The sequence below is a fragment of the Apodemus sylvaticus genome, chromosome 6, assembly GCF_947179515.1.
Source record: "Apodemus sylvaticus chromosome 6, mApoSyl1.1, whole genome shotgun sequence".
NCBI classification, from domain to species: domain Eukaryota; kingdom Metazoa; phylum Chordata; class Mammalia; order Rodentia; family Muridae; genus Apodemus; species Apodemus sylvaticus.
Genome location: NC_067477.1, coordinates 113123720 through 113140775, shown reverse-complemented (window position 1 = coordinate 113140775; position 17056 = coordinate 113123720). Strand labels below are relative to the sequence as shown.

At 37.6% G+C, this 17056-nt stretch overlaps 1 protein-coding gene across 3 annotated transcripts in view; it reads left to right on the top strand.

Annotated features, from left to right (window-relative positions):
- Nucleotides 1-17056, top strand: part of Atad2b (ATPase family AAA domain containing 2B) — a 129251-nt gene that overhangs the window by 55410 nt on the left and 56785 nt on the right. For all 3 annotated transcript variants that reach the window (XM_052186151.1, XM_052186150.1, XM_052186149.1), the window contains exons 15-18: nt 20-110; nt 4658-4969; nt 8990-9125; nt 16780-16966. In XM_052186151.1, coding sequence (XP_052042111.1) covers nt 20-110; nt 4658-4969; nt 8990-9125; nt 16780-16966 — 726 coding nt within the window. The remainder of the gene's footprint in view (nt 1-19; nt 111-4657; nt 4970-8989; nt 9126-16779; nt 16967-17056) is intronic.

The window sequence follows — 17056 nt, the reverse complement described above, 5'->3', positions numbered from 1 at the left end:
GCTCTGCTCTTCTTCTTAGGCCAGAAAGCACATCCTGCAGATCCATACCAGGGACTGGAATCCAAAACTGTCCGATGCATTCTTAGGAGAATTGGCAGAAAAATGTGTTGGTGAGTGCACCTATTTGAACTCTTTGACTGTCACTGCTTGTTCTACTCAGTGTTCCTTTCCCTTTATGTTGAAATGTGAATACAGTTTTATGTCTTTTAACTGTGTGATAAGTGGCTCTGCATTCATATTTAAAAGTTATAAAAATGTTTCACTTCAAGTTTCACTGAATTGAATTTTAATTATGTCAGGTGTTTGATGAACAAAGCTTAGAAGTGACATGGGTTTCATTGAATGCTGAATATCCTTCATATAACTGTAGTGTCTCCTTTTAGGAATTATCCCTTCTCAGAAATTGTACTAAGAAAAATAAATATAAGAGAACAGGCCCATGTGGATGACAAGACTGCAGTCTGCCATGCTTATGGACAGAGCCAGTGGGCTCAGCGTCATTCCTGTAGTCTAGAAAGAGGTTGGGTGGGCGGGACTATCAAGAAAATGCTTACTGCTGTTTGCCAGTATTGCCTCAAACATAAAACTTTTCAACTTAATTTAAATACATCACGGTAGAAAAATGTTACCCATGGTATAAATAAGCATTGGTACCCTAAGATGATGAGAGCACTGATAACCCCAGGAGCTGGAACTCAGGCTTTCTCTCTTCTAATTAGGTCTGAAGTAAGAGATTAGCAGTAACTGAATGTACACAAAGGAAGGTCCCCCATTCTCCCTTCCTCCTGGCAAGAGAGCATGCACTAAACCCATTTCATGGGTTTTGTTTTTCATAGTCAGCAAAATATAAAAAAACAAATAAAAAAACTACCTGTTTCCATGAGTATTTTAAGCATTATGAAGAAGTCCCTCAAATAAACCCATTAATAACATCTACTTGGGAAAAATTTAAAGTTACCAAAACCAAAAACAGCAACTAGATTTAAAAAAATTTCATTGTGATCCACTATAAAATAATTAAAACTTAAATAGAACATTAGTCCATTCAGTTAGCTACATCCGAATTATCCTCTTCATCCACAGGGACTTCCATCTCCGAAGCAGCATCCCTCAGCTTTTGAACCACAAAGACCTCGACATCTTCTGGTGAGGAGAACACGTAAATCTCTCCAGCACTACACCAATTTAAGCTTTGCCTGGTATAAGAGAGCATGCGCCAGACCCATTTCGTGTACATTTGGCTTGATCTTTGCAAAGCCTTGTGCTGCTTTATGGGAGAGGGTGGTACTTGGTTAAAATGAAACAAAAGAAACAGAACCCAGTCTTTCCTTTTTAGATCCCTCCCCTTTATTTATCATATTATAGTATTAGAATTCAGCTTAGACTGGGAACTTTTGTAGATTTTTCTGTGAACCTATCACAGGATGAACCTTAGTTGAAGTTTCCAGCCGTCTTCAAGAAGTGAGAAACCCCTAGCTATTCTAAAATCACTTTCTATTACCTTACCTTTCATCTGAGATGTTACACACTGCAGTTTAATTCTTTATCTTAATATTTGAGTCTCAGTTTTCATATGTTTCCAAAGTTCAGTCAGTACTCTGTACTTTTCCAAGTGACTTATTTTAGCTTGTAGTTTGTCTTTAAAAGATATTTACAATGTAATTTCTTACTGGACTGAAACTTCTCTTGCCTTCCCTCATTTTATGGGATGGCAGTATGTATGAAATATGTTTATATACCATTGGTTTCTTGGAGAGTTAAATAAAATTCCATTGAAATTAAATGATTTTGTATTCAGCTATGGCATTTATTTAATTTAAGAAACCAGTTTGTGTTAAGAATAGTCAAATGCAGGTCTTTAATAGGAGTAGAACAGTAATAAATTTAAATTTATGTTGAATATTACTATATACCCTAAAATATGTTTTAACATGTATGGTTTCAGTTCAGTGAGATTTATGCCTAACAAAAAATTATGAAGTCTTGGTGAATATCTGCAAGGATAGCTGGCCTCTTATAGGCTATGGACTTCTACCTTGAAATAATTTGGAGGTTTTTGCATGCATATCAGGTATTCCTTTTAAGTAATAAAGAAATTTCATAGAAAGCTGGTGCCAACATTTATACAAATAATAGCTTACAATTAATAAAAGGATTATCTAATATTTTTCTGTTTATTTTCAGTGAGAGGCTTAAAACAATGAAAACATGTCTATAAAATATCTGTATTTGGGGCCTTCATTTTGGTTGTAATTGTTTTTAGGAGAGCCTCATAAAAATTTTGATCCTTGTTTCTGATCTAGCCCTTTATAGTTATATTTTCAATCTTGTCACAAAAATTATAACTAATGTTATCATAAAAGAACCTTTTTTCTGGCTTCAGTCTGTTGACAAAGCAGATGTCAGCATTGCTTAGGAGTGCTGACATCTGGGTTTTGCAAAAAGATGCTTTAAAAAAAAAGCATAAACTTTTAATTTTTAAGGTTGTTTATTCTTTCAGTATTATCTGTTTCCTAAACCAGAACACTGTGAGAATACAAGTTGTGCTATCAATTACAGCAGGACAAGAGCCCTACCTACCTAGGAGGCCAACGTTTATCCAAAGCATCGTGATTTTGACCATGATTCTGATGCACCTTAATTCAATATTTGAATGGCCCTCAACTTTTTTTGTGCATCAGGGTAATGTCTAAATTCTTCCCAAAATACATACTTAAAAATTTAAACTCTCAGAGAGTGACTCACTGTTGTGGAACCTGGGAGTTTGCATTCATTCTGATGGTGGTGGTGATGGTGGTGGTCTTCTTCTTCTTCTTCTTCTTCTTCTTCTTCTTCTTCTTCTTCTTCTTCTTCTTCTTCTTCTTCTTCTTCTTCTTCTTCTTCTTCTTCTTCTTCTTCTTCTTCTTCCTCTTCCTCTTCCTCCTCCTCCTCCTCCTCCTCCTTTAAAAAAAAAAAAAAAAAAAACAGAACCACAGATACAGGCCTGTAACTTTCTCACAAGCAGATTGTAACTTTCTCACAAGCAGATAAAATATTTTCTGCCTTTTTTTGGTCTATTGATTGTGATTAACCACTGAAAATTTACTTTAGAAAATGGAGACTGTTATTGTTAATAAACTCAATTTTGTGGACTCAATTAGGAAAGAATGAATAGTATATTGCCATTGTATATAATTAACATATTATTATGGCAAATATAATGCCTGATGTTCTTGGAGAATTTATGAATAATCTTGTATTTGCCGTCGCATCCTGCTGGCCTCTGAGCTTTTCCTGTTAACTTGAGCTGCTGTTGTAGCGATGACCACTGCATGTTCATTAACTGTGTAGATATTTACCAGGAATATAAATATGGTTCTTATTTGATGGTGGTATTTTAATTTTATTTTACAAAATTCATGTACTTGTGATTATTTTCCTCTTTATAATGTTATATAAGTGTTATGTACTCATTTTTTTGAAATAATATAACAACTGTATGCCAAAAAATGTACTTAAAAATTTATTAATGGAGAAGTATAAAATAGAAGACTAATGATAAACATAATTATTCTGAAGAATTATTTGGGAGGTAGATTGTTATAATATTTATGCTTCATCTGTTTATAGTTTTTAGGCAAATTCTCACAGATTATAAACTCATAAGTCATTTTTTCTCTTTTAATCATCAGTTTTATTTTGGTATTTATAAGTGTCATAAAGTCAATGTGAAGTATAAAGAGAATGATAAACTCAATGGTTTCCCTGAGTTTAGGGTACAGTGTTCTATAACTTGTTCGCATGGCTCCCCCTGCTGGTGAAACTGATGAGAATGACCAAATGAAGTTTAATTTAGTTGCTTATCAGCAAACTGGAAAAGCCAGTCTTTGGTTAATCTGAAGTTTTTTTTGTTTGTTTTTCCCTTTTGTGACATGGGTCTTTAGCAGATCTTTTTTTTTTTTTAAACGTATGTTTTGTAGAAGTGAATAGGTATATAATGAAAGTCAGTGTGAGAAACAATGGAAAGTTCTTTTTAAAATCTTAATTTCTTTAATGGCTTTGGAGCTGTTTGGTGAATTACAGCATTAAGTTACGGTGTTTTGGACAGTTGCTTGTTAACGACTGTTGCACTATGCTCAGGTCTGAGGGTAAATTACAAGTTTTTGAAGATTCTCCTTATATATACCTTTGTTTCACCTTTTCATATGTGTTTAGGAAGTTAGTAATATTTAGAAAAATAAGCCAGGAGTGGTGACCCACACCTGAAATCATAGGTACTTGGCAGTTGGTGTAGCGTGAGGGTAAAGTTAAGGTTAGTTATGAAAGACTGAAATGTAGCTGTACTTCTTTGAAAACTTGCCCTGATAAAAGCTATACATTGTAGTTAGTGGTTTTTGACACATAATACAGGACGTTTTTGTATTAATGTTATTAGCTTATGTTTTTGTTAATTTAAAATACTTAGAACATTTTTAATCATAAGTACTTAGCCCTAATTGGACAATTTTGTTAGGTGGTTTTAAAAGGTTCATTTCAATTTTGTCAATAAAATAGTACATTACTGATTATTTTTTAGTGATTACTGATTATTTTAGATAGAAATGTATGTATTATCAAACCATAATGGTGTTTGGAAGAATTAACTTAATTTTGTTACTTTTCTTGTTTTGTGCATTAGGCTACTGTGGAGCTGACATCAAGGCCCTGTGTACGGAAGCTGCCCTGATTGCCCTTCGGAGACGTTACCCTCAGATTTATGCCAGCAGTCATAAGCTGCAGTTGGATGTTTCCTCAATCGTGCTCAGTGCCCAAGACTTCTACCATGCGATGCAGAACATTGTGCCCGCTTCTCAACGTGCTGTGATGTCTTCAGGACAGGCGCTGTCCCCTATTATAAGACCATTGCTAGAAAGAAGTTTTAACAACATCTTAGCAGTCCTGCAAAAAATATTTCCTCATGCAGAAATTAGCCAGAGTGACAAGAAAGAAGGTACTATAAACTACTTTTTTTGTATTGTGAAAATAAGAAAAACATTTCTTCATAAGATTACTTAGAACTTTATTTCACACTCATCACAGAATATTTCAGAACTCACATGCTGCCCATAAGTGGTGGTTGCCTGGTGAATGTTTATACACTCTTAATATAGAGGTGTTACTATACTAAGAAAGTAGACTATAGTAATAATAGTTTATACTCAGTATGAAGTGCTTGCATAAATTATCATTCATTAATCCATATGGAAGTTCTATGAGTTAGGAGGAGATGGAGCATTTTGGGTCATGTAAGGTCCCCTCAGTAAGCTGTGAGGCTGACTCAGGTCAGGGGCTTGCAAGCCTGCCTGCATGTCCCATGCTCTGCTAGAGTGCTCAGTAGACTCAGCTCATTTTGATGATGTTGACAGAGCAGTCTTCATTTGTGCTGATTACAATGTGAGCTGTTGGTAAGGGAGTAAATTTCAACCTAATTGTCCATAGTTTTAAATTTAATTAAGCCTCAAGTCTGTACTTTGGACCTGAGATGAAATCAGAACATCGTCCTAAAAATTACACATTTTCATGAGGAAAAAAATAAATGCTGCTGGAGCTGACAGTCAGTGAGAGCGTGCTTGTCCACCTTGCCTGAGGTCCTGAGTCAGCTCTTAGTACTGTGTCAGCTGGACGTGATGCTGCACACCTGTACACCGGAGAGGCACAAGAGGCAAGATCACAAGTCAGGTCATCTTTTGAGGGCCAGGTCAGCAGGACAACATGAAACCTTGTCTCATCTCTCCCAACCTCCCCAAAAGTTTAGGTTTATGTTGAAGTCAGATAAGACTCATTACGGTTGAAGGTGAAGTCGTGAGGGTTTTATTTTTTGTTTGTTTAATACAGGGTTTCACTGTGTATTCCTTGCTGGCCTGGGGGATCTGCCTGCTTCTGTCTCTACCTGGGATTAAAGCCATGCTCCTGGCGTGAGATAGTGTGGTTTGATTATTTTAATTCCCTCTTTACTTAGTGTGTAGCTTAAACCAAATAGAAAATTGTTCAGAGAATTATAGTAACATTAAAATCATTGACATTATTTAATGAATATCAAATGAGTATATTCAGTGAATCATGAATATTATTCAATTTGGCTGACATTATAAATATGTTTTTTTAAAGACTAATTTTCTTTAAAGGAAAGCTTTACATAGAACTCTTTGTTTTTTAAGTGTATTTTGACAGGTAGGATGTGGCCAACTATTCCTGAGCATATCTGTGACTCAGGCTCTGTGCTGGCCTCAGTAGGAGAGGATGTACCTAGTTCTGCAGTGACTTGATGTGTTAGGGTGGTTGGTACCCATGAAGAGGAGGACAAGATGGGGGAGGGGCCATGTTAGGAGTGCTGTGATCAGAATGTAAAATGAGAAAGAATTACTTATTGTGAGAAATTTTTTATATTCTTTTTCTCCATTCGAGAATTTCCATTTTATGGTATTGTTCTCTTTTTCATATACTTTTATTTTTGTAAGTGCAAAGTTTGTGCAAACAAAACTAAGTTGCATGTATTAGTGGGATAACTACATTTTATTTAAGTTGTAAATACTTGTCTTTCATTATTTTATATGTATTTTCTAGTTTGTTTTAGTCTTTAATATTTTTTCTTAGACCTGTATTCTTTCCTTGTTTGCAGCATTATCACCTAAAAGATTTTCCGTTATTTCCCAAATAAATTTAAAACTCTTAGTTTTACTAAATGTTTAGATTTTAAAAGTCACTGCTAACTCTTCTTACTTGAATAATCTGTATCATTTTTTTTTTGTATTCCATTTTTGTGTGTTTGTTAGCCGTGTGTCTGTTCTGTGTGTGGGTCCACATGCGTATTGGCGTGTGTGCTTTTGGAGCATGCAGTTGACGCCAGGAATCATCCTTACTTGTACTTCACCTAGTTCAGAGCCCCAGTCAAATCAGAGCCTGGCGTCTAGTCCTACTAGCCAGCTTGCTCTGTGGATTTGGTTTCTACCTTTGTAAGACTGAGATTGTAGGAGGGCTGCCATTCTCACATAGTATTTATGTGGGTTCTGGAGATCTGAACTCACTTTAACCACTGAGCACCCTCCCTAGCCTGCTTCTTATCTTTATACAGCATTCTGTTCTTTTGTTTTAGAAGTATATGTTCTATTTCTTCCCTTTCTCCCTCCTCCCCTCCCTCCCTTCTCCTATTTCCTTCTCTCTTCTTCCATTCCCTCTCCTTCCCGTCCGCCTTCTTGCCTCCTCTCCCTTCCTGTCCCTCCCTCCTTCTCCTCTCTGCCTCCTTTCCCTTTTTCCTTCCTTCCTTGGAACCTTGACATAGGGTCTTACTATGTCCTAGTCTTCTGAGTAGCTGACATCAAAGGTGTGTGGCGCTGTGTATGACCAGAGTTGATTTCTGCCAATATCAGTTCTTTGTCTGCTACACATAGAGCACTGCACTTATATACTGAATTGGCATTTTAATAGACATGTATGTGAAATATATGTGTTAATACTTAAGTTCTGAGAAAGTACTGTGTTCTCAGTAGAAGTTTTAGTGACAGTTACTTCAGTGACTAATAACCTTCTGGCCATAGAGGAGCTGATGCTACTTGAGTGGGTGCACTTTCACTCTGAGTTGATACTATCTAACTCTGCTTTTGTTTGCTTGTTTGTTAACAACTTACTTTATTTTTAAATATGTATTTATATGTGGGTATGTGTACTTGAAGGAAGGTGTCTGCAGAGGCCAAAGATGTTGGATTCTGATAGAACTCCAGTTCTAGCAGTTGTGAACTGCTTGATGTCAATGCTGGTGTCTGCGTTAGAATATGCTATACACTGGGTCCTCTGGTGCTAGAATACAGGTGGTTATTAGCTACTTCACAAATGAGTGCTAGCAACTCTTGTCCTCCAGAAGAGCAGCAAGTGCCCATAACTACGGAGCCATCTCCCCAGCTCCCCCAGGCTTTCCTTTTCTTCTGCTTTAAAAATTAATTAACTAAGCCGGGTGGTGGTGGTGCACGCCTGTAATCCCAGCACTCTGGGAGACAGAGGCAGGCGAATTTCTGAGTTCGAGGCCAACCTGGTCTACAGAGTGAGTTCCAGGGCAGGCAGGGCTATACAGAGAAACCTTGTCTCTAAAAACCAAAAAAAAAAAACACAAAAAAACCCCAAAAAACCAAAAAAACAAAAAAACAAAAAACAACAACAACAAAAAAATTAACTAGGGCTGGAGAGATGGCTCAGCAGTTAAGACATCGATAACTCTTCCAGAGGTCCTGAGTTCAATTCCTAGCAACTACATGGTAGCTCACAACCATCTGTAATGGTATCTGATGCCCTCTTCTGATGTGTCTGAAGACAGCTACAGTGTACTCACATAAAATAAATAAATCTTAAAAAAAGAAAACTAATTTTTTAAGAAAGGATTTCATTTGGCAGTCTTGGCTGGCTTGGAACTTGAAATATAGATCAATCTGGCCTTGAACTGACTGAGATCCACTTGTCTCTGTTTCCCAGGTGCTGGGATAAAAGTACTCCCTCCTACCCTAATGTTATGTTAATTAGGCAAAATTTTCATTGAAATGTGAGGTTATTTAAAAAGAAAAGGTCAGGTTTGGTTCTCCCCCCCCCCCCCCTGTTTGTTTATCTGTTTATCATTGCTCTTATAAGACCTGGCTTGTGCTCTACTGCCTTAGTGCCTGAATGGGCTCTGGGCTGCTTTGGTTCAAGTTGAACTCACATGGGTGCATTTTATGAGGGCGCCATTTCTTTCCTAGTGTTAGTCAGCAGTCTCCCAAATTACAGTTGATAGTAGATGTGAATAATTTATAAATGTGATAGAATCATGCTTCTTATAATTATAACTTAGAAAAATACAGTGTTATCATTTTGCCTGATTAATCTGTATTTATGCTAGATAATATGTTAGTTGATGTCACTTGATTTTTAAACCCATTTTCTTTGGCTTTTAGCCTTGTTATTATATGAGTTTATAAGACTCGTAATTCTTATGCTTTTCTTCTGACAGATGTAGAAAGTCTGATTTTAGATGATAGTGAAGATGAGAATGCTTTATCAATTTTTGAGATGAGTTGTCACTCGGGTTCACCAAAGAAGTCACCACCAGCTGCTGCTGTCCCTAAACCTTATCTCCACTTTACCATGTGAGTAAGCCAGAATGGCTTTTCTGCCTTAAATTCTTTAGAACACAGTGCACTTTGCTGTGATTATATTCTTGAAGCATTTTTCTTTGCACACAATTCAAAAAAGTGTTTACTGTGTCTGTAGTTTGGTGTGTGGTAATAATTATGTTGTTGGTCACCTAATGCTTATTTTTCTCAAGAAAGAAACTGTCATATGCTAATTTGTCTATGGAAAATACTGTTGTTAGTAGTGTTGTTTGCTGGTGGTTCCTTTTTCTGTTTGGAACGTGGAGAAAGATTATTACCTTTAGAAACTAAGCCATGTCCCTAGTTTTATTGCTTTTTATTTGAACTAAAATGGACAGTTAAGAAATATTTACCCCCTCCCATGTACATTAACTTGTGATTAGTTTTAGATGAAGGTTTAGAAACTCCAAAGCTACTAAAGAGATTTTGAATTAGAAATTACTCAGTAATTAAATAACCTTTTGATCCTTTTTTTTTTTTTTTTTTGAGGCAGGGTTTCTGTGTAGCCCAGGCTGTCCAGGAACTCACTCTGTAGACCAGGCTGGCCTTGAACTCAAAAATCCGCCTGCCCCTGCCTCCCAGAGTGTTGGGATTACAGGCGTGCACCACCACCTAACAGCTTTTTTGATTTTTTTTTTCTAAATTCTTTGTTTACATTCCAAATGCTTTCCCCTTTCCTGGTTCCCCCCTCCCCATATGTCCCATAGGCCCTCTTCTCTCCACCCATTCTCCAATCACCCCCCTCCCTTTTCTCTGTCTTGGTACTCCCCTACAATGCTGGATCAAGCCTATCCAGGATCCAAGGGCCCTCTCCTTCTTCATGGGAGCCATTTGATATGCTAACTGTGTCTTGGGTATTCAGGACTTCTGGGCTAATTAATAATCCACTTGTCAGTGAATGCATTCCATGTGTATTCTTTTGTGATTGGGTTACCTCACTTAGGATGATATTTTCCAGTTCCAACCATTTGCTTAAAAATTTCATGAATTCATTGTTTTTAATTGCTGAGTAGTTTTCCATTGTGTAAATATACCACATTTTCTGTATCCATTCCTCCATTGAAGGACATCTAGGTTCTTTCCAGCTTCTGGCTATTATAAATAAGGCTACAATGAACATAGTGGAGCATGTGTCCATATTGCATGCAGGGCAATCCTCTGGGTATATGCCCAGGAGTGGTATAGCTGGGTCCTCCGGAAGTATCATGCCCAGTTTTCTGAGGAATCGCCAAACTGTTTTCCAGAGTGGTTGTACCATCTTATACTCCCACCAGCAGTGGAGCAGTGTTCCCTTTTTCCCACATCCCCGCCAACGCTTGCTGTTTCCTGAGGTTTTAACCTTAGCCATTCTGACTGGTGTGAGGTGAAATCTCAGGGTTATTTTGATTTGCATTTCCCTAATGACTAATGATGCTGAGCATTTCTTAAGGTGTTTCTTGGCCATCCGAATTTCTTCAGGCAAAAATTCTTTGTTTAGCTCTGTACCCCATTTTTTAATAGGGTTATTTGGTTCCTTGGGGGTCTAACTTCTTGAGTTCTTTGTATATATTGGATATTAGCCCTCTAAAGCATTAGTTTACACTTTTGTAATTTGAGTTTTACTGTTTTTCTACTTACCTTTATCTTTTTACTGTCTGTATTATAGTGCAAATATAATTTTAATTTCAGAGACCAAGTAATTTTCAAATGCTAAAGTATCACTACTTTATTTACATAATTAGTATTATAATTAAAGGACTCTACTTTTATTTGGGTAGGTTTAATAGTCCTTGTGTCAAGGAGACTGCTTTTACATGTCATCTTTTGTTTTTCCTTTCTCATTTTCTTTTAATCTTTTTTTTTTTTTTTAAAGACAGTCTATTTTGTACCTTAGTCTGTCCTATAACTCACTTTGTAATTAGTCCAGGCTTGCCCAAATTTGTGATAATCTTCCTGCCTCAGCCTTCAGGTGATGGGATCACAGTGTGAGTCACTATGTGTGGCTCTTTAGTGTTCTTTCAAGTAAGTTTGAAAAACTATTTTGAACAAATTTAAGCCTTCAGCCTGAATTAAAGTTTCCCCCTTGTAGATTGTGATGAAATGTTGGTTTGACTATATGTGTGCATTGCTAACTATTTAGTTGTTGATTATGTTTTAAAAGTGTGCTTAAATATCTTCCATCTACTTTCTTTTCCTTGATGTGTTTCTTCACAGCAAACTCTTCCCATCAGGAAGTTCCTATGTCTTCATTTCCACACCGTCTCTTTCTGCTTGTAGGGAAGCTTTCTTAGACTTTACTAACTTTTTGTTAGTCTGTTTTGTTGATAGTTACAGGCAAACTAAATACTTTATTCTGCTTTTTTACCCAACTAGCATGTCTGCTTGTATGTGTGTTGATTTCTTTTATTTTTAGTTTAAATTTGAATTGTATAATACATTAGCAGAGGTAAAAAAAAATCAGTCTTTTATTTCAGTGTTGTAAGATAGATCCTGCCAGTTATGTGACACAGAAGAACTTTGTTTCCAATGCTGTATTTGCCTGTTGTTTGTTTTGTTTAGTATTTTTCTGCTTCTGGATTAATGTGTGCCACTGTTCTGGCTCATTGGTTGGTTTTAGCTTTTCTACAAGAGTTTGTTTAATTTCAGCTTCCTTTACACAGCTATTTTAGTTTACCAATGAGTTCTTTTCTAGAACAAGCAGGAGGCCTTAAACTCATCATGATGCTCAAGCTGGCCTTGACCTTCTCTTCCTGCCTCCACCACCTACCTGCTCGCTCGAGTCAAGGGTGACTGCCAGGTGCCTTCCACTGTAGATACTTCAGGAGTTTATCTCTTTACTCACACAAAACATTTTCTGTTTGTATCTGGTATGCCCAGACGTATTGTTGATGTTAAAAGCACAAGGAGCTAGATACAACTTACTTTAGTCTGAAGAAATTTTTATTATTGGTATTGCAAAGGTTGTTCTCTGTCTCACACAAGCCGAGTTTCTGCCGGGAAGTGCAGGAAAGCTTTGTATGCTACTTAGTCACAGTTGATGGTCCTGTGAGAAAGCAGGGATGGCAATAGCACCTGAAACTTGCAGCAAACGAGATGTGTGCTGTATACATGAGCCATCCATGTGGTGCCATTTTTATGGACGAGGAAACTGAAGCACATGTGACCTTAAAAGTCCAGGAGGCTTTTTTTTTCCTTTCCTAGTGAATTTTAGGCCCCCAGGCTCTGTGCTATTTGTTTCCTGGGATTTCCCACCATCCTCCAAACTGATTATGTTCCTTACTAGTTATCTTGTTTCTTTTGAGATGAGAGTTCGTGGATAGCCCTGCCTGTTTAAATTCCCCATTTGCCCCTGATTGGCCCTGGGTTTGCAGCAGCCGCTTGGCTCAGCCTCCCAAGGGCCAGCTTAAATTGATTTCTGATCTTGGCTCAGAATTATATTTTTATTGGGTGACTTGACCATAGGACTTTTTTCAAGAGGTGTACAGATGAACATAAAGGTCTTCAGCGAGGAGTGCACCTGGGTTTGTTTTTCTTTGTGTTTGAGTAGCATGTGCTGGTATGCAAAGTCAAGTGCAGAGCCAGGCAGTGGTGAGAAGATGGCCTGCGCCTTACTGTGAGGTTTCGGGATTGCTTCACAAACCAGTGCCAATGTTTGCTTTTTAGAGCTAAGAAAGACTATATGTCAGTAGTTTAACACTGCGCAAGAGAAAGACGTATGGATGAAAATAGGCTTTTTTCTTCTTTTATATTACCATTGGGGATTAGAAACAGAGCTTTCTATTTTACAAATGAAAATAGCTTTGTTTTTTCTGATTAGAAAGTTGATATACTTGATAAAAAATTCAAGTAATAAATAAGGAACATAAAGAGGAAAGTAAGATATTAAACCCCCAGCAGCCGGAAGTAATAATTTTTTAAAGTTTTGTGACTGCACTTTCATGTTCTATTTATGCATATAAGATATATACATTATTTCTAACCACAAGTTAGTGTAACTTGCTTTTAAAATTTTTTATTTATATTTGTGTGCACGTGTGTGTGTGTGTGTCCTGCATGTGTGTGAATGCCTACAGAGGCCAAAAGAGTGTCGGATCTTCTAGAGCTGAGTGCTGGGAGCTCTATTCGGTCCTCTGGAAAAGTAGCAGGTGCTCTGAACTGCTGAGCAGAACACCAGCACTGTGGCTTATTGTTTTTATCCATTATTCTGGGAATGCAATTTCATGTTAGGGTATGTTTAATGTTCTTCTAAGATTTCTGCATATAGGCTAGGGAGTGGCTCCGTGGGTAAAGTGCTTGCAGCCTGGGAATGAGGACCTCAGGTCTGGTCTCCAGCACCCATGTGAAATGCCGGGCGCAGGAGTGTGCACCGTGAGCTCAGCTCTGCTCAGGGAGAGGCAGGCAGTTCCTTGGGACTCTCTAACTATTGAGTCAAGCCTAATTGGCAAGTCTTAGTACCCAGCAAGAGATTCTCTCAAAAACCAAGATGAATGGGGACACATTTACTCACATACTCATTCATATCTAATTTTTTATCTGGGCATGGTGGCTGTTTTAGTTAGGACTTGCATTGCTGTGAAGAGACAGCATTGTAACTCTTATCAAGGAAAACATTTAATTTAGGCTGGTTCACAGTTTAGCTGTCTAGTCCATTATTGTCGTAGCAGGAAGCATGGTGGCATTTGGGCAGATACGGTGTTGGAGAAGGAGCTGAGAGTTCTAAGTCTTGACCTACAGGACCTTAAAGCCTGCCTCCACAGTGACACACTTGGTCCAGGAAGGCCACACCTACTCCAGTAAAGCCATACCCCTTAGTAATGCTACTCCCTAGGTCAAGCTTTCAAACACATGAGTCCATGAGGGCCATTCCTATTAAAAGCACCACAGTGGTGCATGCCTTTAATCTCAGCACATGGGAGGAAGAGGCAGGAGGGTCTCTGTGAGTTCAGAGCCAGCCTGGTCTGCATAGGGGACTCCAAGGCAGTCAGGACTTCACAGAGAATACCCTGCCTTAAAGAAAAACAGACACATACATAGTATGTAATTGTTTAGATGTTTTCACCATTTATCGACTTTTATATAATCTGAAGTTTTTGGTGATCATTTTTAAAAAACAATACTGTCCTAGACATCTTTGTAAGTATATGTCTTTGTACCATTATTTCATACAGAACTTCAGGTCAAATTTAAAAGTAGATCTGTGTCAAAGGTATTTTTGCTTAAAATCTTGATGTAAGTGGCTGAATTGTTTTCTAGAAAGATTGAGTCACTTCCTCTTTCTACTCCCAAGTGTGAGGGGCTGTCTTCTTACTGTTGTTAACTTCGAGCCATTTTCCTTTTCTCCATCAGTGCTACGCAGTGAGGCCAAGGCTCCACTCACACTGAGGCAAATGTTGTGCAGCACAGTCACACCTCTAGCTGTGTGTTTCGGTTTCCATTATCTAGTTGCGTACTCATTATTGATCAGGCAGCTCAAGACCTTGAGTCGTTAACTTATTCTTCGCGTTGATCCACTCACTCGGTATTCTGTAAAAGATAGATAAGCAGATAGGCTGACAGATGGACAGAGGACAAGGGTTATTAAAACATGGAAAAAGATAAATGCATATTTGGTGGTGACATGAGTTAGAGAATATTTTTTAATTTATTTTGGCATATTTAGACCTGCCAGAAAATTAGTGCTTTTCCTTCTGCATTCTGCCTAACTGTAAGAATACCATTTTTCTTCCCGTCTCACTAATAATTGCAACTAAAATTAATTTTTACTTTGTTCATCCGGGTGATAAAGTATTTGTTACTTAGTTTTTTTTATTTTGTGTAAATGATAGCAACTTCCTTCTCAAGCCAAATCTTACTTCCGAGCCCGACTTGCTGCTGCTTACTTTGTCTGTCTTTGTCCCAGGACTTGGGAGCCACACTCCATTTAGTTTCTCAACTAAAGCTTGGCACCACCCTTCATATCTTCTCCTGTTATCTAGTCATCGATAATGTCCTTTTGAATTATTTTTTATTGTTAAATCAGCTTCATTTCAGGGCATTTTTGTTTTTCTTTCTCCACTCATATTCTTATTTAGCCTGTCCTTAACATACCATACCTAGGTTTCAGTAAGAGATCCTTACGTGGACATTTTTCCCCTTTGCCTTCGTTCAAATCCTTCCTTTCACATACTGACATACTGAACTAGAGCTATGTTTCAAACAATGTTCACTCGTGCCTCAGCAGCTCATGGCTGCTACAACCTGTCACTGCCCAAGTCTTAATGTTTAAATAAAAATCAACAGTTACATGTAACCCTTCAACATCCTCTCATGCTTTAAATTATTTATCAATTACTTACAATTTCTAAAATAATGTAGATGCTATTTCAGTAGTTTTTACACTGTGATATTCAGTGACTAATAAAAGAAAAACGTTTGACATGTTCTCCTCCAGTATTTGGGTGGATTCCATGGGTGTGGAACCTAAAGCTATGCTTCCTTACTGTCTTTAGGGTACATTTAAACTTTAACATGGCCTTTGTAGTTTGACTGTGCCTCCCCTTCTCTTCCCAACCCCATTACCTTTATCTCTTCATTGCCCAGCAGTGGAAAAGAAGCTGCAGTTATAACTTAAACCAGCTGCTTCAGTAGAGCCCCCGGTCGTGTGCTTATAATGTTATTTTCTTTCACGAAATTCATTCTACTTCTGTTCTATTTTGATTTCGTTGATGGTAGCATTTCCCCTGGAAAAATCTATGTATACTATTTGGGATCTCCCTTAGTGGTATTAAACCTTAGTGCTATTAAAGAACTCTACTTAGTAATTATACATAAACACAGTTTGTGTATTTCCAGTTTGACCAAATATCCATTCATCTTGGACTCTGATAATAATGGTGTTTAGTTTCTTGGAGTAATACTTTCAGCATTATAGACCCATTATGAAGCTCTTATTCTGAGACAGTCTCTCACTGTGTAGCTCTGACTAGCCAGAAACTTGCTGTGTAGACCTGGCTGTCCTCAAAACTCACAGAGGATCTCCTGCCATTGCCTTCACAACGCTGGAACTACAGATACAGGCTACTCTGTCTGAAAACTCTTTATCCTCATGCTATAATTGCCTGTTAATTGCCCTATCTTTTGTTACTATCACAGTAATTAAGTTTCAAAATAACTTTGTGGGAAGGCATAGAATTTGGCAGTGAAAAAATACACTTAACATAAAATTTAGCCTTTTAACCATATTTTGATTTGGTGGGTTGTGGGGTTGTAGCTTAGGCAGCCAGAACTCACTGTTTAGCCCACCCTGGTCAGACTCCTGGCTTATAAGTGCCAGGATTATGAGTGTGAGTCACCATGCCTGGCTTTAACCATTTCTTTTCTAAGTTTTACATCTGTAACAATCTTCAGATCTACATTTTTTTCTTTCTAGGTTTTTCCTTGCCCCAAGTCTATTTCTTTGTTGGGACCTTTACTGTTTGATTAATAGCTAAATGATATGTCTTTCTCCAAGCTTATATATATATGTCACAGTCAATATTTTAGAATCATGATTAATGAAAAAGACTATATTAAAAGAAAGAGGTTTTTATGAATTTGAAGTTTTATTCTTATAATAGGAATACGTCCCTGCAATTCCATGCATATTAATATTCAACACACATAATTTTAAGTTGTTATTATGTCTTAATAGGTCACCATATCATCAGCCAACCTCCTACAGGCCGCGGTTGTTGCTATCTGGAGAACGAGGTTCAGGACAAACTTCGCACCTTGCTCCAGCACTTTTGCACACACTAGAAAGATTCTCTGTGCATCGGCTCGATCTCCCAGCACTTTACTCAGTCAGTGCCAAAACACCCGAAGAATCATGTGCACAGGTAGGTTTGTACGTTGCTTTTGTCTTATTATGCATGTAGTATGTAAGATTTTGTTTTTCAGAGTATGGTAAATATTAACTCTTCATTAGG